At 42.6% G+C, this 25,711-nt stretch overlaps 1 protein-coding gene across 5 annotated transcripts in view; it reads right to left on the bottom strand.

Moving 5' to 3' along the window:
• The window catches only part of ERBB4 (erb-b2 receptor tyrosine kinase 4), a 580,318-nt gene that overhangs the window by 172,521 nt on the left and 382,086 nt on the right, over window positions 1–25,711 (bottom strand). For all 5 annotated transcript variants that reach the window (XM_032114089.1, XM_032114092.1, XM_032114088.1 and 2 more), the window contains exons 4-5: window positions 22,985–23,119; window positions 3,251–3,316 (exon numbers count right to left, since the gene is read on the bottom strand). In XM_032114089.1, the coding sequence (XP_031969980.1) occupies window positions 3,251–3,316; window positions 22,985–23,119 (201 nt within the window). The remainder of the gene's footprint in view (window positions 1–3,250; window positions 3,317–22,984; window positions 23,120–25,711) is intronic.

Genomic DNA, 25,711 nt, shown 5'->3' with positions numbered 1-25,711 from the left:
CCCTCCAGGCTCCTGCTCACCTTTTGCTGCTCTAATTTAGCACCTTCTCCTCAGCAACACCAGCTGCACAAGGACTGTATAAATACAGTTGTGCTCAGACCACACTCCTGTGCACACACACAGTCATGGAGCACTTGACATTTGCTAAATGTTTCATGTTCCAGGTTTGATTTATAGGTTATAGTTGTCTTTTTGCATTCCCTTAGTTGGGTCTATATTCTAATTTAGATTGTTCTCTTTTCAGTTACATTCCTCCTGGGAAAAGTGCATAATCTGTCACTTTAATAATGTATTGAATTGTAAAAGTTTCAATTTCCACATGAAACTCTCAACAGACATGAACAGCAAAAATTTTAACAACCTAACCATAGATTTTCAAATTTGATTACTGCCTTCCCAAACCATTTATTTTGATTTTATTTATAGTGGTTTACATTCTATTCAGCGTGTGCCCAATATCCTTGAAAAATAGTCTTTTTAAAAGTATTTTCACATTAGCCTTTCCTGACCCTGAAACAAGTTATATCATCTAGATTTCAAATTCTTCCTATTAATATCTACTAATATTTTAATTATAAAAGAATAAAGGATTGTTAACTGTGTAAAACAGTACCCTGGAATTTCATCTTCTCTACCTCCTGACAGAACAGCTTGCCTTAAATTTCCTATTAATTGTCTTCTTAAATACATGAATTTTCTTGTCACATTTAGACATTAGAACAGAGTTAGATGCAGGTGGTGTTTCAGACAGAGTTAGCAACAAAGATGTTGCTGGAAGGCAACATAAGAAGCAGCTAGGTAGATGATAGTCATGAAAAAAACAAAGGGATTTAGATTTTTTTTCCATATGTAATTTGAAATGAAAGACACGGATTAAGATCTTTCATTTTTTATCCTTACCCAGGAAAATAATTTATATCTTATCTTGGGAGGGGGGCCCATTAGAATATTTTGCTTCAATCCTCAATCAAGAAAAAAAAAAGAAATTATTGAAATGCAGCTCTGAGTTGTTTCTAGGATCAAAATGGTTTGGCACTCAGATGTAGCACTGCTGGAGTATTTTCCTACAAGTGTTGGAAAGACGTGCATCCCCAAGGTGACAGGGTTAAGGTGGGCACAATGTGCACAACACCACTCATCCTATCTCCAGGTTGGATCTAACATTTTTCAGCCTGAAAGCCAAGCACATCTTTTAAAGTCAGAAATGAAGGCAGCAAAAGCATAGTCCCACTTGCACTTCTATGTTCTGAGTCCCTACTCAAATTCTCCCTCTTTTCTTCCCAAAGTTCGCAGGAAACACATTGTGAGAATACAATGAAGAAATACCCTCTGCCAGCCTTTTCCTTCAATCCTGCTGCTTGTCCAAGGTGCAGTGAGGTCATGGAGGAAAAGAGGAAGTCTGTGATGTAAAATTAATTCCTGTCCCTGACAATCACAGGCTGTGGAGTGGGCTTGAAGGTAAGAGGATGTGGAGCAGCTACTCGAGTAGAAGAGTGTGATCTGTGTACGTCCCTGAAACTTAGATGGGTTATGGCTTTTCCTAGTTTATTATTTTAACCTATGGTTGTGCCTTAGCCTGTCCCCACTGTTTGGATTTGCGAGGGCAGCCACTGTGAAGGCAGGGAGAGCTGTCACTCCTGGAGCCAACCTTCCGTGCAGCCCTGCTGAGCTCCTGCCTTCACAGCACTGCAGATAAGCTTTTCTCTCCCTGGTATTACTACATTAATCCACCAAATCAGTTCACTTATCTGAGAGCAGTGCTTTGTAGAGGCTGAGACCATGGGAGCTGATCCTGCCACATGGACCTCTGCAGCCACACGGTTGGACTTACCATGAGGCTGGAGACACGGCCTGAGCCAGGATCATGGGCTCCTTATGGAATGTAACTGCCACGATTTTAAACTATTCTTGGATAGGCTAACCACAGAAGGCCTGAATAAATCTACTCATGCTTGGATGGATTATGCAGCTGTTTACAAAGTTTTAATAGACAAACAAGCTTCTTATTAGGACAGAGAAAAAAACAAAACATTGATTACTTCTAACCATGATATAAAATAATTTGGTCAGCTAGGGTTTAAGTCACTTTCCATTATCTACTTAAGCACACAACCCAGAACCTACTTCTTTTCTTGGTAAGGAGCACTGACTTCCTTGGAGCCTTCATAAAGACTGCCAGCAAAGGAAGGAGATGTCCTAGCTCAATTCAGACAAAGAAGAATCTGCTCTGCATCACTTAGTCCTACAACATGTCCTAAGGGATCGCTGCACTGTTCCTACCATGTCCCAGGAAAGAGGCAGATGACACTGGGCTGACTCTCCTCAGCACAGAGATCAGTTGAGGTGCTCATCTGGGAGTGGCTCATTTGTCACAGTCCTTCCACCCATTTACAACTCAGCCAAGAAAACAAGCACAAGCTGAAGAAGCCGAGGAGCTCCCAGCAGCCACTTAATTTCCCAGCTAGAGTGACTCCAGTAAAAGCAACTGGTTTTCACCCTCTTGGAAGCAGGAAAAAGAAAAAAACTTGTAGAAAAAGCTCTCAATTTTCTCCTCTTTTATTATCTGCTAGTATTGTGACTGTACTTCTTGCTCTTTAGTGCCTATGTGAAGGAGCTTAAAACACTCAAGGAAGAAACTCATTTTAATGTTCTCTATATTCAAGAGGACAAACATCATTGAGTAAACCTTCACTTACTACTTCCTTCACAAAAAAACTATTATTCTCTCTTTCAGTACAACTCAAATACATTCTGAAGTTATTATAAACAGAACAGTTCTGCAAGATCAGTAATATTCCCAGGCTGCCATTGAAATTAACAGAGTATTTTGGCATCAGGAACTCTGCAGTGTCAGGTGGTCATTAAAGATCTCCAAATCTGCCTTGTAGTTTTTTTCTATTCCTGCAGTATTCATTTCAGTACATTCCAAAATAACCATCAATATTCTCAAGAGCTGTGCTCCATGTTGCTACCAAGTAGTGAAACGAAAATTCAAGTTAGTGTAAGCAGTTTTAGAAAGTACAAGGGAGGAAAGAAAAATATCATTCACATGGGTGGAAAATAAAACAGATAATCTACTGGTAAAAACATTGGAAAAAAAAACCCCTTGTATATTTTAGAGTTATACTGAACCCAGAATTCATAGCATCCCGTCACAACTGTAGCATCCCGTCACAACTGAAAGAAAAAACATGTAGGATGTCTGCTACATTGTTTTCCAATCCTTTGTTTCTCACTCTTACACACTTACAGGTCTGGCAGTGATTCTCTGTTGGTCCCCAGCACCGTCCTGTGCAGGACTTGTGGCAACGACCACCTGCAGGACAGACAGAAAGAGAGAGATTGGAAATGTGGCTTCCTTTCATTCCTTTAACATCCAGCAACTGCGGAAGAGGAGAGTCCATCTTGTCTTTGGAAGGTTTTTATGCTTTAGCAAGGTTGCAGCAGTGCCTGTAAAAAAGGCCCACCTAAATAACCAGACCTGGTGTCAAACTTATATGAAATACAGATACTTATCTAAATGTTTTATACCCTAAATACCTTTCTGGTATGCATTATGACTGGGGCATTTTAAAACAAAAAGAAGTATGAGCAAGTCTGGAGGACTGAGGTACAATGTCATCACTCAGTGCTATCGCAGTTGCTTTCCCCAGCCTCTTTAAGACCTGCTGATTCTTCCACAGCAGAAGAGATGGCTGTGCTGGAAAGGCTACACAGCTACCTACCTCCTGTCCAATTTCATCTGAACAATGGGACACTCTACCCAATGCCTTTGGTTAAAAGCCACCCCTCTTCCCCACAAACTTGCATGGTCTGCGTGTCCAAATTATGGTAAGGGAAATGTGCCCTGTACAACTACTTAACCCCAGCAAAGCTCACAGGACCTTCTGTTTTCTGGCTGCTGGTTCTTTAGTTGCCTGTGGTTGTGCTTCAGAAGGAACCTCATGTTCCTTCAGACCTTGGACATGATGCTCTGCATCATCTTTCCACATGCTAACAGGTTTAGTCCCTGAAGAAAAAGAACTGTAGGGGCTTTCACTGTAAAATATAGCTGGAAGAAGAAGCGTTAGCAGTGGTAGGTTTTGTAAACTACCTAGTGATTAGTGACTGAAATCCACTTGGACTGAAGTGGGAGTTGAGTTCACATGTCCATGTCATGGGAAAATGCTGACCCCTGTGAGAGGGAATGGCAAGCAAGGAGAAGAGCTGGAATGTTCTCTTCTGGCTGCAGTTCAACACCACTGGAGAGAGTGCTCAGACAGTCCCACGCCAGTCCGGGCTGTGAGGGAATGGAGACCCCATTCCATGGCTGCCATCTGGACATGGCCAAAGTCTAGGTGCACTCCCAGGTGTGGCAGTGCCTGAGGGGCAGGCAGCAAAGCCCTTCACAAAGCCAGAGCTGACGGGATGAGCTGAGAAATCCAATGTAAAGCTTATGGAAGACTATGCACAGTCCTTATTGCTGCGCTTTTGATCGCAGGAACCCAACCTAGTGTTTGATTAAACTTTTATCCATCACTGAATACTGCTGAGATTCTGCTAAGTGAATTTCTCCTTTGAACCTGATCCAGGTTCAATCCTTTTAATCGTGTATTAACAGCTGCTGCTGCTAACACTGCTCCATTACACTAAATCAAATACTTGCCACATGCCCTGATGGGAGACGGTGTCAGAGAAAGTGCAAAATGTCTCTCAGCTAAGGCTGGATCACCCTAAAGACAAACACTGCTCCTCTGCTAGCAGTGTGCTCACACCTGCAAGATGTTACAGAGCTGAGCAAACCCACCGTGATGGTTGTGTGAAGTCAGACTCTCTGTCACTAATTTTTCAAAGCCAGCATTCCTCCCTTGGCATTCCTGGTGCCATTGATGATGCTGACTGGTAATTACCACACTGAATGCCAACTACCTTGTTAAAACTACCAGCTCCTTGTTGCATTCATGTTCATTTAAAGCAATTATACTTGGGAAACATTGTTGCTGACATCACCAGCACATAATTTGCTGTCACCTTCTACCACATGTTTATTTAGATCACAAATGTACTGTACCTACATAAATGCAAACTCATTCTGGCTGACAGGGAGGGCACTCCATCTGGCATGAATAATGAAACTTTAATCAGTAATAACGATTATTATGATTATTAAGAGACTACTGGAACCCTGCACAGAAAGCAAATATATCCACACTGATTTATAAGAATGAAAGTTTAAAAAGGCGAGGTAAACAGCAAATTAAAGGAAGAATTTCAGCAGATGAGGCTTGATAAGATACAGGTTGTTAGCTGATTTTGGTACTTGCTGAACTGAATAGAAATGCTCCCCTGGAAGTGGGTTTTATTAACTAGCTATTCCTGATCAGCAGGAGGAGCGGGATGGATGCACACTCAGAGAACCTTCACCACTGTGGGCTATGCTTGGCCCTCCCCTGAGCCGGAGCATCCCTGCTGGGGCAGCTCGGGAGGAGCCACAACCCACCCAGAAAGGGGCCTCCTCTTGCAAGAGTCTCCTCTATCCCAATCCTTCCTTGAGGTCCAATCTCATGCCTCTCTAGGCTCAGAGGTCTGGAGTGCAGGGAGAAAGCTGGAGGCCCTGCATCCAGCACCAGAAAGCACTGCACAGATCACTTTCAACCACACATTCCTGAGGCACAGTAAGGCTGCAGTTTGGCTGTCCTTCCCCTTTTTGTCCCTGGATTCCACCCCATTCCAAACCATACTGTAAACACTGGGCTTTCCACTGCAACATGTGCTGTGGGATAACACAGAAGAAAACTTCAGCATCCCTCTGATGCCTTGAGGTGGCCGCGTAAAAACAGAGACTAGACAAAAATAAGAGAATAAAAGTAGGTATTTATTTGAAGGGCCTTCAAAGGTACACCCTGGGCAGTCAAAAGGCTACACCCAAGATGGACTCTGGGTCACGGGTTCTTCACACTTTTATAAGTTTGGTCCATTTGTGTATCAGGGTTAATTCTCCAATTATAACTTCAGTTAATGATGTAACTACCCCAAGTTTGCCCCCCTTCTAGGCTTTAGTTTACCCATTTTGGCACCTGGTGTCCTTGAGGTAGAAACCTAGAGAGGCTTGTTATGTCTGCCTAGCACGAGAGAGCAAAAGTTAACAGGTCACATGAAACTTCAGAGTTACACACCAGGCAGTACAGGATTCGAAAAATATAAAAGTTAAAACCTAAGGCATCACCTCCAAGTGATTCCTAACTAGAGATTCTGTAAAAGATGCTCTTAAAATAGAAATCTTCATATCTGAAGCTCTTAGGTGCTGAGCTGATCCTCGGTACGCAGCCAAAAATTTATTCAGCCACCTCTATTCCTCCTGGAAATAAAAGCAATTCAGCATCTTCAAAACATAATTTTAAAAAAAAATTTAACTTGCATGCCTGCTGCCTGGTACATGACTTTGTTTGGCAGTGTCAGATGATGATTTGCATTTAAATAGAGATATTTAACAATAAAGCAAGAAAAGGCTGCCAGTTTCCTTTTTTCTCACTGGGAACTCAAAAGTGTCTGTTTCATTGTTTTCACTTTTCTCAGCTGTACAGACACAACCAGGAGCTGAGCTTGTAGGCAGCACACCTCTGAATTGCATTGTTATGTGTCCTTTTGAAGGTCAAATATACTGAGAATTAAAAACCAAACTCCCTCCAAACAGTGTATCTATATTGACTTGGTTGTTTAAAGAGAAAAATAACTTTCTTTGCTCTCAGTATGAACTGGTCTAGATTCTGCCCTCACAAGCCTCTGTATTTCACCTGGTTTTCCCCACTAAGGGAAAATCTGTCCTGTAATAAGGACAGATTGAAACACATTAAAGACCAGCTCTGCAAAATTAAAACAAAAATAGTCCTGTGGAAGTCAACATAAGCACTCAGGAGCATAACAAGCATTCATGTGAGGAGCAGATCTCACAATTCTATCTCTATGTCAGGCTTAAATGATAATAAATGTATTGGCCCTAAGGTTGACAAGGCCCTTGGAGAAATTCTACCACTACTCACAGATCTTCCTGTATCTATTTCTTAAGATTTTTAGACTGTGAGGCAACAGAATTGAAAAAAAAAATTATTAAACAATTTGTGGCATAAATCATTCCTGTCATTCGTTGTGTCTAAAATATTCTAAACCCCTCCAGCATACAGCAGAAAGGGCTAAAAGAATTTGGCCAAAAAAACCCCTCTGCAGGGCACAACCTTGGCCCATTCACTTGATTCTTGCACATTAGTGAAGGCACATTAGGAAACCCTGTGTTTTCCTTTTCCAAGCAAGATAAGGAAGAGAAGAACCTACAAAATTCTCCTCCCCATTACAGCTGGGACACTGGAGTACATTTCTGCTCCTGAATAGTAGCATTGTTTTGCACACACAGTGACAGTTTGGAGGCTTCCATAATTTTCACAGGCTTTGTTATGAAATCTAGGTTAAGAAAGGGCAGATTCCCACTGGAACATGAGAATTAATTTTGCTTTGGCAAATTGCACACAGAAAACCAATGTTTTGTCTCCTGGGCTGTCTTCCCTTGGGTAAAACTACTGCAACAGATCTGAATTACAGACTCTGGCCAGAGCACCTTCCTTGTCATTTCCAGGATAGAGTTTTATTTGTGAGAGACGCTTCTGTTTTCCCAGCCAGGGAAAGCCACCAGCAGAAAATGTTTGCTCACTAGCTTGGGAAAGACCAAGGTTACTTCATCCTTGTGTTTTCCTGAGAACTGAGAAGGGCTTTCCTTTGACTCCAGACTGACTTTATTATTTCAGAAACAGTAAAACCGCAAAGGATTAAGTTACTGATGAGACAAGAAAAATGAAGTCCTCCTCTTAGCTCTAAGTTCAGTGTCATACAGAGAAGAAACACTGCTTCCTCCCCATCAGCTATGCCAGCTGCCTTGAGCAGACCCCTCTCAGTAGAAGGATGTTGGGGTTTTAGGAGCTCTCCTGGTTTTTTGGGTTTTTTTCTGTTAAAGGAATTTCCCCCCCCCAATACATGTTGCATGGGGAACAAATGGCCAGGTACTTCAGAAAAACAAAAGACCTGGCTGCTCTTTTTGTTTCACCCGGGTGTGTGGGCAGTTCGATCTGGTGTTAGGACAGAGAGGGAAGCTGCTTTCTTCAGCCACTTTTCCTTCTGCTGGAGAAGCCCCGGGATCCCAAGCCCGCCTTCCCTGCCCCACTGGGAGCCGGGCTGTGGCCGCCCTGCCCCGCAGCTGCTTCGAGCCTTCGCTGCATTGTAGCCCTGCTCGACCTGCCCCGACCTCCGGGGGGTTCCCTGCTTGGATACACCTCGTCTGCCACCCGGGATTTGTGCTCATCCCTGCCGTTCCAGCCTGCTGTTCCCGAGAGTCCGGGATCGGCTGCCCAGCGGTTTGTGAAGCCTTTGTTCCATCCCTTCCCGGGATCCCAGGGCACTGGTGCCGCGTGTGTCCCGAGCTCGCTCCGGAGCGCCCCCTGCAGCCGCGGGGGAACCATCGCACCTGCCCTGCTCACCGGGAGCCGCCAGCGCCCCTGCCGGCTGCGAGCGGAACTGCACCCGAGGGGAAAGGGCCTGACAGCCGAGAAGGCTGGCACTGGGTTTGTGGTTCTGTTTGCTGTTACTGCCATAGTTATTGTTGTTTGTTTGACTGGTTATACACATATAGATATATAATAGTAAAGAACTGTTATTCCTATTTCCCACATCTTTGCCTAAAAGCCCTTGATTTCAAAATTATAATAACTCAGAGGGAAGGGGGGTTGCATCTGCCATTCCAAGGGAGGCTTCTGCCTTCCTTAGCAGATACCTGTCTTTCAAACCAAGACAAAGAAAAGCAGAAATAAGAGAAGTGTCTCACTTTGCACAAAACTTACATTTACAGATGGTTTCTATCAGGTTAATAAATCATCATTCAGTATTAGGATATCTGCAACACACTGATACTGAAGTGCAAGTAAACAAAATAAAGTGGCTTAGATGGTTACAAGCCATAGTTTTAAGCACCCTCTTTACTTACCTAACAATCTAAAATAATTGATTAACTATCAAAATAGTTATAAATCATTTAGTAGCTTCTGTAAGCTGCTTAGAAACTCATCCTTTACCTGAAAAATTCACTCCTGCACAAATGCTAGAGACACCATAGAGATGTTTCTAGACATAACCAGCCCTGAAGTCCAAGAAATTCCAGGTATACTCTGTGGTAAGAGTCCCAGGCTGTTCTTTGCATGGCTTAGGTGAGACAGAAGGTTTGAATATGGCTGTGTGGTGTTTTTCTAGGCAGCTAAACTCCTTAGTTCTATGTAGGTATAGATAACAAAATCAGCATGTAATTCAAACACCTCAGCAGAGCATTAAGGAGAATTAAAGATACTATTGTTGTGATGGATTGTTCCGCCTTTATCAGGCCATAATGCTTTCCCTGTCCTTGTCTGACTATTCCTATAGTCACACATTCATTCATTCACTCACACTTCTTTGTTAGGTAAAAATAATTCTGCATTTCCTACCGGCCCTGTGCTAGCCTTCAGATCTCTCGTATCAATTTGAAAGTTAATTACCTAAGAGAGTCTCACACTTCCCAGGATTTCCTTCCCTTATGGCAGGAGAGACACGTTGCAAGAAAAAGTAAAACTTTCCGTAAAAGAAGAAAACATGTGATAGAAATACCTAGTGCTCATTTTCTCTCCCTCTCTGTAACGCATTATGGGATACAGAAATCTAAGGGTCAATTCCACTGCTAAAAAACTATGTGGCTTTCACTCATGTCAGATGAATTCACCTTAGAATCTATCACCAAATAGTTTTCCAGTGTAGGATTAGTCCCATAAAATTCAGGCTTTTCTTTAACAAGCTGTACCTGCATTGGTATTGTTACTTTTATTATGGTAAATGGCAGCAGCTGACCTTTCTGTCTCCTCTCTGCATGTTTGCTTCTCTCCTGAAGTCTCCATGCCCAATGGAGACACCCTGCACAAACATTAATGGGATCCCTTTACAGACAAAACTCTCATAGGGTTCATCAGTGAGCACTTACACTGTGGAAAAGCACAGCACCTGTTGTGGATCCATCCACGCATCCATCCATGCATCCATCCATGCATCCATCCATCCATCCAACAGTTCCCTAGAACCCAACCCCACCTGCCAAGAGGGTGCATCCAGCCTGGAGCTCAGTAAGGGTGGAAGCAAACTCCTGCTCACAATCATTTCCAACAGGGACTTCCAGCTCTGCCAGTCAACACCTCTATCTCCCCCTCATCTTCCTCAGCAGATAAGAAAAGAGACAAACACAAATGGAGAGGGACTCAGGGACAGGCAGCTGAAAAGAAACTGGCCTGGGAAACAGGTCTGGGAAATGAAAACAATCCAAGAGATATGCCCTGAAAGACAGGCACGGAAAGAGATACACGGACAGTGTGAGGGAGAGCAGGGAGAGGGAGCAGAGATAAAACTCAGCCAGCACTGAAGAAAACAAAAACTGAATACCAAAGAGGGATGCATTTCCTTGAGTAATGTGGGATGGAGACAATCCTTGCGTGTGCACAGGGACTGGGCATCTGTTGAGAACTGCAAAATTACAGAGTATTGCCAGATACGCTGGTGGCAGACAGTTTTGATTTTAAGAGAGATTGGCCACCAGAGGTAAAGGAATAAATGGAAAGTCAAGAAGAGCATGTCAGCAGCACTGAACGGGCTCAGGCTGGTGGATTCATATCTGTTGCTGACAGCTCTGAGCTGATAGGGAGCTCACTGTAACATTACTGCAGCTGCTACAGAAAAATGTCTTCAGGCCACGGTAATGACTACAGAAAGGGACCTGAGGGGGGTAATGAAGACACTGGTTATTTTTCTCTGTCTGGAGCAGACAGTGCTGGTAAGGCTGTGTGACTCGATGCATTAATTGGGGGTTTAGTCATCCACACAAAATAAAAACCTTCACATATGACATAGACTAAAACTTTACACTGATTAAGCAATTAGGAGCTATTAATTATCACTGCTTATAGCTGTTAGCACAGAGCAATATAAGTGAATTCCCCCCACTGTGATGGTGAATTAGTTCCAATCAGCATCAAATGCCTTCCTGAACATGCACACAGGGATGCTGAGCAAATGGGGAGACTCAGCCAGAAGGCTAAAATGATAGGTCAAGTCATACCTGCTGCTTGGCAGGCTCATCAAGAACAACAAAGCCTCAGGAATCCTTCTGTTGTAATCATTATTGTTAAAAAAATCATCCATAGGTAACTGCCCCTCCTCCCACAGTGCAGCAGGAGCAGAAGTGCAGCCCGGTCCCTGCTGATGGGGGTCTACACTGGGGTCAGAATGAAACAGTCCCTTCAGTGGACCATCCCCAAAGCACAGAGATCTCAACCACGGGCCCCTTCAAAATACTGGAATAACTCTTATTTTCCCTTTCCTCTGTGGGGAAGGAGAGGGTGCTATTCTGCCACCTGTATGTGAACTCTCACCCAGGGTGTGGAGCTAGGCGTCTCGTTCTCTCCTTTGCTTCCCGTGATGAAGGCTCTGTGCTCCTGGGTCAGCAAGCCAAGAAACAGTCTGGGGGCTGCTCTCTGGAAGGGGAGAGCACCAAGCTGGCAGCCATCACTCCCCAGGACAGCTCTCCTGGCACAGGGAGCTCTTCAGCCTCAAAGGGAGAGAGCGGGGCACAGCACACAACCATTCCTGGGCTCATGCCCCACAGCTCGGTGGCTGTGATCACTGGTGAGCCATGGATCAGAGCACCCCTAGGACTATATCTGTATTTAACTTAATGATTACTTAATACTCAGAATTTCAACAGAAAAATAGAAAAGACCCCAACTAAGACCAGCCTGGGGCAGTTTCCACTGGGAGGCGAGAACCAGGATGTACAGATTTGAATGCCTTGATGCAAGGAGGAAACTGAACCCTGCCCTCCCACACCCTGAAGAACTCCTGAGCTGATAATGTGGATAAAAAGGGGAGAAAAGTCCGTCTTACTGAGGAAATTTTGAGTGTGAGCAGAAGACGGGTCTGTGAGAGGAAGGCACTGCAGATTCCAGCAGACAGAGACCATAGAAAGCCAACATCTTCTATGCCTTTATATTCACCTCAGCATTTCCCCCTGCATGGAGGTGTTGGGAAGTGCCTGCATTTCCTGTCTAAGAAGCAGTGACTGCCATGCCCTGCACTGACACCTGCATCCTTCCCTTCCCGAGGTCACTACCCCGTGGCTCTCAGTCCTGGCACTTTCCTGGTGTGACAGCACAGGAAATCCAAACCCACAAACAAGCCAGCAGCAGGGGATCCCATGGGCACCAGTGGCAGTGCCTGGAATAAATCTGGAGCCAGGTCTCTGTCCATAGGAGCAGCAGCACTTCACTGCCCGATGGATAACGGGGCTGAGAATGGAAGGATGCAGATATAAGTTGCTTTTTTCAGGGACACAATGTGCAGTGCTGGGAGAAAAATTCCTGCACTGTTAGAGGAGATTTTCAAAGGAGGCTCTCAACAAACTCAAACACACAGCTGGGAGTGTTCTTGTGTGGATTTAGTAGCAGCTCTTCAAACAGATCAAGTCAGTCAATACCACATAAGTCAAAATACTGTCCCGTTATAATTTCCTGTAATGCAGCCAAAGCAGTAATAAAGTTCAAACAGAGGGACATACAGTTTTCATTTTTTAAACAAAGTAATAACCTCAAAGAAAGGAAATCAGAACTTGAATTGGCTTTTAAAATTCATTTTATTCTTTCTTGATGTCTTGTAGTATTCCTAGAGTCTGGCAGGGTGTATTTAGAAGTGCTAATGTTGTAATCAACTTTTGACTTAATTATATGTAAATACTAGAAAGGAATTCCTCATTCCCATGAAATCTGGAGTCCTGTTTTAGGCCAGTTTTTGAAGTTTGGGTAGGCCTCTTAATATGATTATCTAAAATGTATTTCTGGCTACTTGAAACAAAACTGATTATTATGAAACAATACTTGGCCCACAGAAGCCCTTTCTCTGTTGGAAAACAATGGTTGGACATATATGCTGATATTTAAATTTAGTGTTTGCTACACACAAAAATTTAATGAAAATAATAATACAAATTTCAAACTGCAATTTCCTGGACAATCTTCAGCTATCAGAGACCTGCTAGGAGGTGATGCTTTGGGCATGATGGGACTGTCATGTAGGTTTAATACTGCAGGAGGTGTGAAGGGACCAGAAGGAAGACCCTGAAGCTGCCCTGAGTTCGGGCAGACCTGTGACCAGAGCCCTTTAGCCAGGCTGTCCACAGGACAGCAACTCGCGTGACAGTTCTGAGAGTTTCTGCCAGAACAGACAGACCTAACAAAATCCTTAAAAAACACAGATGTGATAGCAACAAAGGCTTGGGGTGGTTTTGTGTTTGATGAAGGAAGCAGAACAGTGTGTTGGGAGAGGCCACCTGGATAGTTCCAACACTGCAGCCACCCCTGTGAGGCACCAACCAAGCCCATCTGAGCGGGGGGCTGGGACATGCGGGGTGAGAGGCACACAGCAGCTTCCAGATCCTGCAGACACTATTCAGCAACTGATTTTATACTCTTTCTTTCCTTTCCCTAAGCAGCTCTTCGAAGGCAGGTTGTGAGAGCAGCTGAAGCTTGCTGCGAGAGACCAACCCCACCCACCCACTCACTACAAATCTGGCAATCACCACGCAATTAGGCTGTTTTAAATATTCCCAGTATTTGGGGGTTGTTTCCTACTTTCAAGAAACACCGGTGCTTGTGATAAACAAGCTGCCTGTAATGGAGAGGAATGCTTTCATTCAGCCTGAAAGTCTCTCCCTTGTGCAATACACTGCTTAAACACCAATCTGCCATAAACAGGTGCTGTGCAGTAGTACATTATACACACACAGGTTGCCATTAACAGATAAGCATTTGCCAACAGTTGCTGTACACCACTACGTGGAGCCCTACTTCAGTGCTGTATCTAGAGAACCACTGCAATATTTTATACATCAGCATGGTAACCTCTGCCACTGGGTGGGTGACTTTCACCCAGCAACTGCTACAAGAAGGAAGGAAGATACTCAGTGAAACTGGTCAGCACTTTGGCAGGGACAGGGATGGTTCTGCACTTGTGTATTTTTGCTTGTATTTTTGCAAAAATATATTTCTCAGCGCCAAGAGATGCCCATGCCAGAGATTCTTCAGAAACTGTTAATGCTGGTTTTCTCCGTGCTCTCCTCTCTGTGCTCACGACTTCTAGAAATCCCCACCTGTGTAGCAGTTACTTTGCTAGGCTCTGGCAGCATAAGTTCTGTCCCTCACAGCATTATTTATTCTTATTTGCATTCGTTACTTATTTTTTATTCAGTAACTCAACTGTGAGAGGCATCGTATTTCCATTAGATGCCACGTCTGCTTGCCTTTCAAATCGGTTTCAAGGGCAGTCACCAATTGACAAATCCCTTCTGAAAATGCTGGCTGAAGGTATTTATTAGAAAGCTAAACTGATTCCCTTTATTTAAAACACACTGTTCTGGGTTGAGGAAAAAACATTACAGGCAACTTCAAGCAGTTCAGCTTGCCATTCCAATGCAAATCAAGTTCATTGTACCACTAGATTTCACATACTCCTCCATCCTCAGATATATCTGCTTGGCAAAAACTATTCTTTAAAATCAAATTTTTCTGTTACTGTATTTGTCTTTCAATTCCAGGTAAATAAATGAATTCTGTCTGGACTGGAGATTCCTTAATGGAAGGAGAAGCAACCTCCATGTAGACTGAACAAAAGGCAGCTGTGGGACTTTCTGTCTGGCTGATAAAAGATTTTTTTTCCAACTGAGATGTCCATGAAACCGTGCACTGCTGCTGAAGTGCACTGCTGTAAGCCTGTGAAGCGTGTGCCACATGGAAGGAGCTTGCACAAAACGGTTGAGATGTTTGTGGCTTTTTATGGAAAAGAACAGCTTCTCCTCCTGGCTTTGCCATGGTGATGCTGGCGGCAGGGAACATGTTCTGTACCCAGACCACCTGTCTGCTGAGGCCCCGTTTGCTGGTCTCCAACCATACATTTAAAATGTTAATTGAACTTCAAGTAATAACCTCAATGAAAGGCTATAATTTAACAAACTCTGCAATAACAAACGTCTTCAGGGTATACTTTCTGCAATGCCATTTTCTCCGTAGGTAGTTTCCAATTTAGATGTACACCAAAAATGATACACTAGCTATTCTGAAAGGTGGCTTTAAGCATGAATTAGTCACTTCCCTCTTTTCTTTTCACCGGCATACATAAATATATTGCTGTTACTTTGGCCTTCTACAGAGCAAAATCCTTGTGCTTGGAAAAAAACACAAAATACCTTGCAGGAATAACTGGACAAAACGTGGTTATCTCATCTGTGTCCTGGTTCTGAGTAATGGGGAGTGGGTTTGCAAATACTCATGATTTACATGTAATTGTCTCCTGTTACAGAAGCATCCACTGGTCTGAAGGAAAGCTGTCCTTGTACTTTTATGTTCACTGCATTCACCTCTCCTCAACCCTTACTAACCAATGGCTTTTTTACACCTGAGGGAAAGGACTCCATCCTTTTCCTGCTCTGACCCAAGTCTGACCCAAGACTCCATATTTCACCAGTGTGGCTGTGGCTTCCCAAGCACAGCAGGACGGGTCCTGTGCGGAAGTCTGGTTTGGGTGGCCCAGTTCAAAACACTGATGTGGACATGGAACAGCATTTTATACAGTTTAGGCACAGCACACCTGAGAACTGGTGTAAGGTCAGGACTTTTGATTGCAAGGATCTGACAAACTCCTATTCTTCACAGCTATCACATAATTACTTCAGAGTTAAACACCCAATGGTCTGACCCGAGTATAAATTTCCAGGTAAGTGGCTTTGTGTAAAAATGATCCTTTTCTAATATTGCAACTACTGGTACAAAAGCTGAGTTACTGTGCTCTGTGGAGAATTACAAGGTCACTACTGAACATTAAATCAAGGGGCTGCCCACCTGTCAGGCCTTGTTCTGTATCTGCAATAAATGGCTGTACACAAATTCATCCACATACCTTGCCAGCAACTCCAAACACAGACTCTTAGTACCAAAGGGAGAATATAAAGCTTATCACTTATACAAAATTCCATGCACGTATCAACTCATGCTTCTTGTGAAACACAGTACAAGAATATACTACATATGCTGAAAAGAATGTACCTATATCCACATGTCTGATTTTCTGCTATAACAATTAAGAAAAAAATGTAAGGAGCTTTTGGCCTTAAACTAGTTTGACATAAAGACATTTCTACTAAACTAAGTTTCTATCAGATTGTTCCAATTTCTGTAATATTTTAAAGAAGTATATTTTAGAAACCCTACTACTCCTTTTGATAAGCATGTGGAAAACTGGCAGTAGAACATGGCTCAGCAAACACTCAGTTATTGGGGTTTGTGGGGCAGGTTAACCTGAAAAAGCAACTCACAAAACACTGTCTCCAAAAAAAAAAAAAAAATATTAAAAAAAAAATTTAAAAAGACAATTATGGAGCCAGCACTGACTCCCATCAACCAAACACAGGGATAAGTATGTCAAACTGAGCTGTAATGCTTCCAAAGACACCTTCTCCCAGGTAAGGTCACTGGCAGCTTGGATTGCCAGGAGCACAGAGGGTTGACTTCATAAGCAGCTACGCACGTGGGAAGTCCATTTTTTGTTCCTTTAATTAAAATGCAAAGCACTGGCTAAATGGTAAACATTTAATTAGATTTGTCTCTATGTTTCAATATTAATAAAACACATGAAAAATGCATTAAGACCCAGCTAACTGGGGACTCTCCAAAAGTAGCTGTAAATGAGCAATTATAATACAATTGGGGTGTTGTTCCCCAGGGATCCCCAGGACTGGCACTTCTTAATATTCCAGACAGAGGTTTAGAAATTATTAAAATATCCCAGGCACTAAAGTGTACAGGTGACAGGAAGAGTGAAATCCCAACAAACTACAGTGAGGAGCATCCAGTATCAGAGAGCGAGCCAGGCTGGTGAGTAAGCTGGAGTCACTCACACCAAATGACTTTTATAGAGCCAAACATAAGATTGCATGTTTCAGAATAGAACACACAGGCTGTATTTGATGGGGAAAAAAAGGGAGTCTCTAAAACACGCAGATATCAGAACTGCCTGAACACTAAACTCCTCACATGAAGCTGAAACACAAAGGATGTAATTTTTACTTCCATTGGTTCTATCGGTAATAAAATGCCACACATGCTTTGGCTTCTGCCTTCCAAATGCAAACTGAAAAATACACAGCTTACATTGATGAGCAATTAAAATTACTCTGGGGCTGGAAAGAAATTCCTCCTTGTGAGACATAGGAGAGCCTCTATCTGTCTAGCTTTTGGAAGATCAGGAGGTGAGCTGATGACACAGTACACAGGGAGAAAAAGCTGGCTACGAGAGCTCTTTGAGCCAGCCAGAGAAAGCGGGAGATGCAACATCTGGGATTTAAAATTGTGCTCAGATTAGAGATAAAGGCAGCTGGTATTATTCCTTTTAATACTGGGAAGTAACCAACTTCTGGAGGGACAGCTGCACTTCTGAAAAGCTCCAGAGCAGTGCGAGGAGAGTGCACAGAGCACCAGAGCCCTGAGCTTGCCCATCCCTCGGTCACTGGAACCTCAGAGCCAGGTTGGAAGATGAGGCCAGGGAAGTTCCTGAGATCCACACCAGGCAAGCTGATGATATTTCAGGCCTCTGCATACAGGAAATAGAGCTAATGATGTTTCAAGGCTCCTTTTGCCCTTGAAAAATCTATGAATCAACAGGCAAAAAAGTGTGAAGTTTTGAAGAGCGGAGTTTTCAAGCAGTGTTTCCCTGGAATACGCCAAGGGATTTATTGAGTCACAGGCACACCAAGGGATTTATTGAGTCACAGGCACACCTCTGAAGACCAAGTCTTTTCTCCCTGTAACTCTGCAGCAGTGCTTCTGCACAGTTCAGAACTGGGGTGTTCTCACACCACAGGCTGAATTAGATACAAAGCAATGAGAGGAGTACCACGCTGTGAAGAGCAAGGAACTGAAGTTGTTCTGTCTGAAAAAGTACCTTGCCAAAAATTCTGGCTTTATTCACAGCTGACAGGCACTCAGTTGAAAAGCCAGATCGACAAAGGGAATTTTTTCCAGAGATCTCACTGCACTTCAGAGTCTAAGCAGAAACTTTAGCTCAGGAAAATACTTTAAAATGGATTTAATTTTCACAGAGTTTATTTTGCAGAACTCTGGGCACATGCCAACACAGTACTGCTTTTTTTTTTTTTTTTTAGTAACTCCTTGAAAAGCAACTTTTTTTTTTTTTAAACTATAAAATGGAGAGTGATTTTTGCATCCGTATTACCCAGTTACCAGCTCTATCATGAACACACATCCATAGTTTCAGTACTTTTAAGAGCATTATTGACTGATTTGAACATAGGCTATTGGCTATGGAAGTGACCTCAATGCAACAATTCAAACTCTACAAGCTTTTCTGTGAAACAAAAGCTCCAAGTAAAGTTCCTCTGAAAATTCTGATTTAATACTATAGTCTTTGTCAAATCCTGTAAAAGAGCTCACCTGACAAAATGTGAGGCTCTTCCAGTTCCTGCTAACAACAACACTGAGGAGAACATTGAAGACACAGATCAAAGCAGCCAGATTTTCACTGGACTCTCCCAGAAGCTGCTCAGAGGGCTCTACTAATCTTGAGGCATTTTAGGCAAGAAGCCTAATGCTTTTTTCCTGCTTTATTTCTTGCACTATTGCTGGGAACTGCACCCTGCGTTTCTACCTTTGAAGAGCAGAGCTCCAGCTCTTCTGTTAAGGAACTGAATCCAAAAAGTGGATGTGCTAACAGGAATAGGCTCTTGCAAAGCAAGGCTTCAGCATGCTTGGCCAATGCTTGAATTCATGGCTGATTTTTGGAAGGAGAGAAAATAGATTTTCAGCGTTGCAGCAACAATTTCGGTAACGTAAACATAAAGGGAAAATTTAGGTCCTTGGAGAGTTAAGTGCTTTTGAGATTCCCACTGCAAGGTGCTCAGCTTAAAACCCCAGGCTGGCAGTGCGGAATTCAGGTAAATAGAAGAGAAGGCTGCTTTCAAATTACAACCAATGCCAAAAGCTTCAGCTACAAGATACCAGTATGGGAAGGCAGTGCAAGCAGTAAATATTTCAGTGTGTGAGTCAAAATGCCAGGCACAGCATGGCACAGCACAGAGGCTGTGTCCTGGAAGAGCTGAAGCACGGGTGGTCCCTGGTTCAGGGTTTGTTTATCCAAGTGCTGCACTGGCAGGCACCGCCTCTGTGCATCTGAAGGGTGACACCGTGTCATTCAGAGGCCTCCAACACGAGCTTTTCTGCATGCATTTGATCAGAAGTTGAAGAAAAAAGGAGAAGCAGCACTCAGGATTCGCATGTCTGCAGTATTTCTGTCAGGGTTTAAGACACCACGGCCTTTTCAAGTGGCTCCTTAGCACCGATGTGACAACGAACACCTGCGAAGAAGGGAATCAGAGGAGCTTTATTCCCAGAGTTCATTGGTCATATTCTCTTCTGTCTAGCACTGATGTGAATGAAGGAAGTTGCCAGAATTGGCAGATCCAAGGTATGAAACAGGCACAGAGGCAGGGGACTGATTTTAGTTCTGAGCATCTTCGTTTCACTCCGCCCTTTTGTCTTCCTCCTCTGCTGATTGCATTGGAGCAGCCGGGGAAGTTCAAGTGCAATTATCCCTGAAGTCAGGCCATTATCAGCTTTTCCAGCTGGCTGGGGAAAGGAACAGCATGGGCACCTGCAGTGTCAGCTCCCTGACAGGCTGTGCCCTGAGCTCACACACACACTGGTGCCCAGGTGCGCCTGGTGTGACACTGCATTCACATCAACCTGCTGCAGTCACTCTGGTCATGGCCAAAGCCCAGCAAGCATGGGGGTTCTCTGAGGGTGGACACTTGCTCTTTTGGACATGCAGACACCTCTGGAGAGGTTTTATGTCTTCTACTGATGGTTGGAAACAACACCAGTGGTGCCAAAGCACCAAACTGTTTTTGAGGCCGTTCCTGCTGGAATGATGATGTACCAGATTCTGACACTCATGGCAGTTCACAGCCTCTGTCCCTGGAAATATTCTCTGCCAGGGACCACTACTGAGGTGCTCTCAGTGGAACAGCCCTCACAACTCCTGGGGCATAAACTACCCTCCAGTCCTGCCAGCTATGGCTAAACATGGCATGTGATGCTGCTAGCCAGGTCTTACAGGATCACACACTTCCACAGACTTCCCTAAATTACTGCTAGGATGGACTTTGCTTAGCTTCACACAGCAGATTTGGTTGCTTCACACTCCCTCCTACAAAGGTTTCTAGATAAACAGTAAAACAGCTCTTTTTAAAATATTCTGACATTGGGATATTCTCAGTAATGCCAAGCAACATGTACTTCTGTAGTTGCAGTGGATTTAGCCAAAATTTCCATTGGATAGGAGACACCTGAGACTTAAACAGTAAATACATGCATGTGCTGGATCCAGAAAAGCATGAGTCACAGTTTGTAGAGAAAAGAACTTTGTAGTGCACTGAGCATCATTTGCAGCAGTGGAGAAAAGCAAGGTTGGGCACAGCAAGCACTCAGGCTCCCTAGCAGGTTGTGAAAAGTGACATGTGAGCCAAAATTGAGAAGCATATACCTTATTTAATGACATTCTACACCCATTTCCAGGGTTAAAATTCAATGCTCATTTCTCCAAGTCCTATGTGTGTGCATAGTACATGCATGCACCCACACACAGACAGGTATTTAATTACCAGCTATTTTAAATGGTGATTTCTGTACCTGAGTTCTTTGTTATCCAAAGTCTTAGGACCTTTATAAGTATTTGTTGGCTTTTTGTATAATGGGGCTTATATTTTCACCTATGTAAGCTGTGAAGACAGAAATGGTTTGGATTAACTAATTTAATCAAATTTCACAGGACTCATGAATTGTATTGAGATGGGATTGAGTTTCTCAGAGGAGAATTATTAAATTAAATTAATTTATTAATTATTAAATTAAATAAAGTCCAGTTGCACACTGCTTCATCCCAAGTAAAGAAAAATAGAGTAAAATTTGGGTGGCTATCTTAATGAAGCTGCCTTGGTACATAGCTCTCAATCATCATTGAAATAATGCTGTTTATCTTATTTATCAAGCGCATATGGCAAAGCACAAATTATTCCTTCCCTATGTTTCAAAACAAATCAAAAGGAATCAAAAAACATTTGAAGAAAACTGGACTTTGCTACAGGCGTTCTTTCATCTAGCTGTGTGTGGGAGCTAATATTTGCCTTCTTTGCTTTCAGGGTGTGATTCTAAAAGCACTCAGAATGGATCTTGTTACAGTTCCTCTGGAGTCACAAGTAAAGCTTCTGTTAGCTCAAAAAGATAGTATTGAGGCTGGCTGCTTTTTTAAAAGAGCAGAAGCATTTGTCTTGAAGAACTGGGAAAGGTTAAAAGAAAACCCAATAACAGAACAAAACAGAGTAAGAACCAAGTCTTTTTCTTGAAGTAATGACTCATAAAAGTGTACAGGCATTCCCTCACCTTCAAAGGTTTCATCAGTTCTGCCTAGAACTGATGATCAGCAGTGATGAGGGTTTTTAAAATGCAAATAAGAGAGTTGGCTACATTACAACTATGTCAGGTTTCCAGCCAGAAGGCAGAAGTGATGAGGCTCAGCTCAGGAGCTGGGACGTCGAGGAGCAGTGCAGCTTGGCAGGCTCCTGGAGAAAGCCTTATCTCAAGTACCTGTGCTCTGGTATTAAGGGGAGCAGATGAGCAAGTCAGCCTTCTATAAAATCTATTACACCACAAAAAAAAAGCACCTAGTTAAAAACAAGTTGCTGCTTAGAAATTATTGGGACTCATCAAATGGTCCCTACCCAGAGTCTCAAGTTTTTTTTTTTCCCCTGAGTTCCCAGCACACAACAGAAGAAATGAATTGTTTCTTGGCTGTAGTGAAAGCTAGAGAGGCCATCAGTCATTTACACATCCTCAAGGGACACCTTCAGATGTAGAAAGCAATACAGAATGTCCTTATATCCAGAATGCTCAGAACAACATATCTGCTGTGGTGCCACCTTTGACACCTGATACAAACTTCTTCCCAGCCTGTCTTGGAATTTCAGTGTTGGTACATCCTAAGGGTACTGTTTAATCGCACAGCATTCATTCTGAATGCACTTTAGTCCATTATAGAATATTTTGCTTAAACACTCTGTATCCCTGTCACCACCATTCACTACAATTCGTTACTGCTGCAAGAATCATAAGAGTGATTCACTGAAGGTGAACAATTCTAGGGAAGGGAAATAGAGAAACTCTAGGTACACAGATATTTCACGTTTGGAACAGAAACCATTAAAATAAAGAGAATGTAGTAAAAAACCAGAGAATTACTGGTTATATTGTGAAGAACACCCCATCCTCTGCAAATTCTCTCTCTCTCTTCAGGGATATACACACAACACAACAGGATAACTATTTCTTTGAGGTTCCCTTCTCGTCTAAAGTCAGAATATCCGTAAGCTTGTACCGTAATTACTCCAGCAGCTAATTATGATGACAGAGACAGATCGTTGTGACTCAAGGACCAGCCTGAGCAGCAGGAACAAATGCAAAGCAAACAAGAACGTCTGTGCTTCTGCAGCACCACAGTGGCTTTAGCAATAAAGAAGAAAAAGAAAATGCAGAAGAGAGAAAGCAGATGAGTGAAAATTCAGAGAATCTATGATGTTCACAAATACCCTCTACAGACACTGTTTTTGAGAACAGACTAAGTGGTCCTCCAAGCAGTAGACAAACTTAGAAAAATGCAGGGAACAATGAAAGGAAAATTTACCAATATAATTCTCCGTAACAGAGGATCAGGGAAAACCTGTGGCCATATTTATCCTGTTTCATGCTGAGGGGATGACAAGGCTGAGAATAAAAGCAGTACTTACATCCTGAGCTGCCATTCGTCGGAACCAGAGTGAAGTTGGAGGCCCAGGGGTTACGCACGATGTCTTGCCAGTGAATGGTGTCTGCAAAGCAGAGAAATTTGTTCTGGCCAACATACACCCCTCCATTCAGTATCTCTGTGCAGAAGAACAAGAGAATAAATACTTGTAAGACTTCAGACAGCTGATTAAATCTATTGCTAAATGTGTATTGGAGAGAGGGCATGAAATTTAAATGCAAAAAAAAATTTCTCACTGTAATCTGATTTAATAATCTGAAAACTGGAGGACAAGCAGCTCACAGTATTTGTAAACAGGAACCCTTTATTCACATGCAGAAGGAACCTGACGAAGACTGACACACAGTTGTTTACCTTTTGTTCCAGTGGGATCACGTATGGAACAATTCTGTATTTTGTGGGTAAAACAACCTTCAACACTGAGCTGACTTTAAGAACACAAACAATCAATCACACTATACTGCATTTAATTAATTTGCAGAAATGCTTAAAACCTATAATAAAGAACCATGCTGTGCTGAGCCCGCAAGACACGAGAAGGGGCCCATCAGCATGAGGTCTGGAGAAGATGTTAATTGCAGCCTGTGCTGCTGTAATACCATCATCCAAAACACCCAACTACTCCATAGCAATGGTCCAATTCTCAAACACCATGATCCAAAACTCCTATTGACAGGCCTTGCTGGAAGCTTTGTGTTAAAGGGAGATGGTTTTTAAACAGGTGAAAGTTTTGTGGTTCTTAGGTTGTGGGGCTTTTGTGTGTTTTTTTGGGTTTTCTTTTTATTTTTGTATTTATAGCAGTTTGTTGAAAAAAGAAACACTTTGTTGCCCTGTCTCTAAAGACTTGATTCGTCAAGTCTCAACAAGAAAATGATCTTACAGTTGTTGGTTGTAGCACCAGGGTTTCCTCTGGAGCAAAAATTTTTTTTTTCACCCTCTAAACTCTTGTTCAAATTCACAATTCCTCTACTTAACCTGTCTCTTTTATTTCCAAAGCAGGAGAAAATGCATGTGACTTTCATGAAAGTTAACAGCATCTACGAGTCTAAAACCTTCAGTGTCAGAGATTCAAGCCTCAGCAGAGGAATGTTGAAGGTCACTTACTAATGGCACCTCGGAATGGCATTAAGTGCTGCTATAGAGCCAAGAGTGCCACATTTCTCACAGAGACATGGAGAGTAATTCCTGACTGTGGTAGCAGCAATGATTAAGGTGGTCTGATAGTCCTCATACGCCAGGAAAACCTTTAAAAGCTGTAGTGGCAATGCAAACATTTACACACACCAAGCAACAATTACTGCATTTTATTTCTTTTCTAAATTTCAGGGTTTACAGGCCACAGCATGTAAATGAGGCAGCCCCCAATCAAGGAATGTATTAAATAAAGGATCATCTGTAAATACATCTTTCTGCCATATTAATCAGTATTAGTGTTTCTTAGAAACCTCTGGTTTAAAAGCTTGGCTTTTCATTGAAAAGGGGCTTATAAATGAAAACAGTGATAATAATCTTACACAGAAAAAGAGTCCAGATTAGACATATAGCAATGATCTGTCTGTATGATAGTCTTATGATCACAGAAAAAAACCATACATCATCTGTTAACAATTTTGCTCTGGGGAGAAAGGGGGACTTCAAAGAAGAACACCCGAAATCATGATTAGTGATCATTTCTCTGTGTTGTCCCAGCTACACCGGATTACCTAATCCATTATGGCCCAGATTTTGATTAAAGATAACATAAAAACAATTAAAAAACCTGTAAAATCTGCATTTATAGCTTCTTAAACACACACACAATTCTACATAGTTCCTCTATCAGTTGGCACACTGAACTGGCATAATTTCTGGGTTTCAGAGCATCCTCTCATGACAATACCTATCCAAGTTTCTTTCCTGCTAGGAACTTCGATGCATTCTTGTATAGCAGGACCTCAAACTAAAAGTAATTTTAATAGTTTCAGTTTGTGGAGAAGAACTTTTTTTCAGCATAAAGGTAACCAGAAAGCTATACTTCAGGGAAGCCAACACCTCCCACAGTGATTTACTAAAAGTAACCACAAAAAATGCTCTGACTTGCCTTATCACTGAATAGCAAGTGCTGTTTCTGCTGCTTTTTCCCAAAAATGGGATACAGTACCTTCATTTGCCCTGCACTGCACCATTTTTCACTGGTGACAGAATTAAAGTTTCCAGGTTACTGACGTGCTGAGGTGCAAATAAACCTGAGTAATATCAAAGGTGGGCTCTTGTCGATATTAAGTAAAACAGAGTTCAGAGTTTAGTATAATCTTTAGAGCACTTGTATTTGACTCTCCCTGCTCTCTGGGACCCAGACTCATTTCCACTCCACCTTCCCAATCCAACCTGCTATCTACTTTTCTTTACACCAAGTCCTCAACATGTGTAAATCAGCACAGATGCATTGGCTTCACTGACTTAAACTCAAAATGCATTTTGCACTTCTTTGCCCTCTCTTAGCAAGAACAATGCCTGGGAAGAGCTAATAAACCCTGTTACATGTTAAGCAAATGAAGCACAACTGTAATCAATATACAATAGAGCTGCTGTAAAATGAACTCATCATCATAAAGTCATCATCTCATTTTAATTTACAGCCCTGAAAGTGAGAGATAAAGTTAAACAATGAACAGGAAGAGAAAGGCAGGATCTCTGCCTGTGCAGGTGAGCTAGCAATGGAAGCCAGGCA

Source organism: Corvus moneduloides, chromosome 7, assembly GCF_009650955.1.
Source record: "Corvus moneduloides isolate bCorMon1 chromosome 7, bCorMon1.pri, whole genome shotgun sequence".
Classification (NCBI taxonomy): Eukaryota; Metazoa; Chordata; class Aves; order Passeriformes; family Corvidae; genus Corvus; species Corvus moneduloides.
The sequence above is the reverse complement of the archived record's forward strand: the minus strand, read 5'-3'. Positions and strand labels throughout refer to the sequence as shown.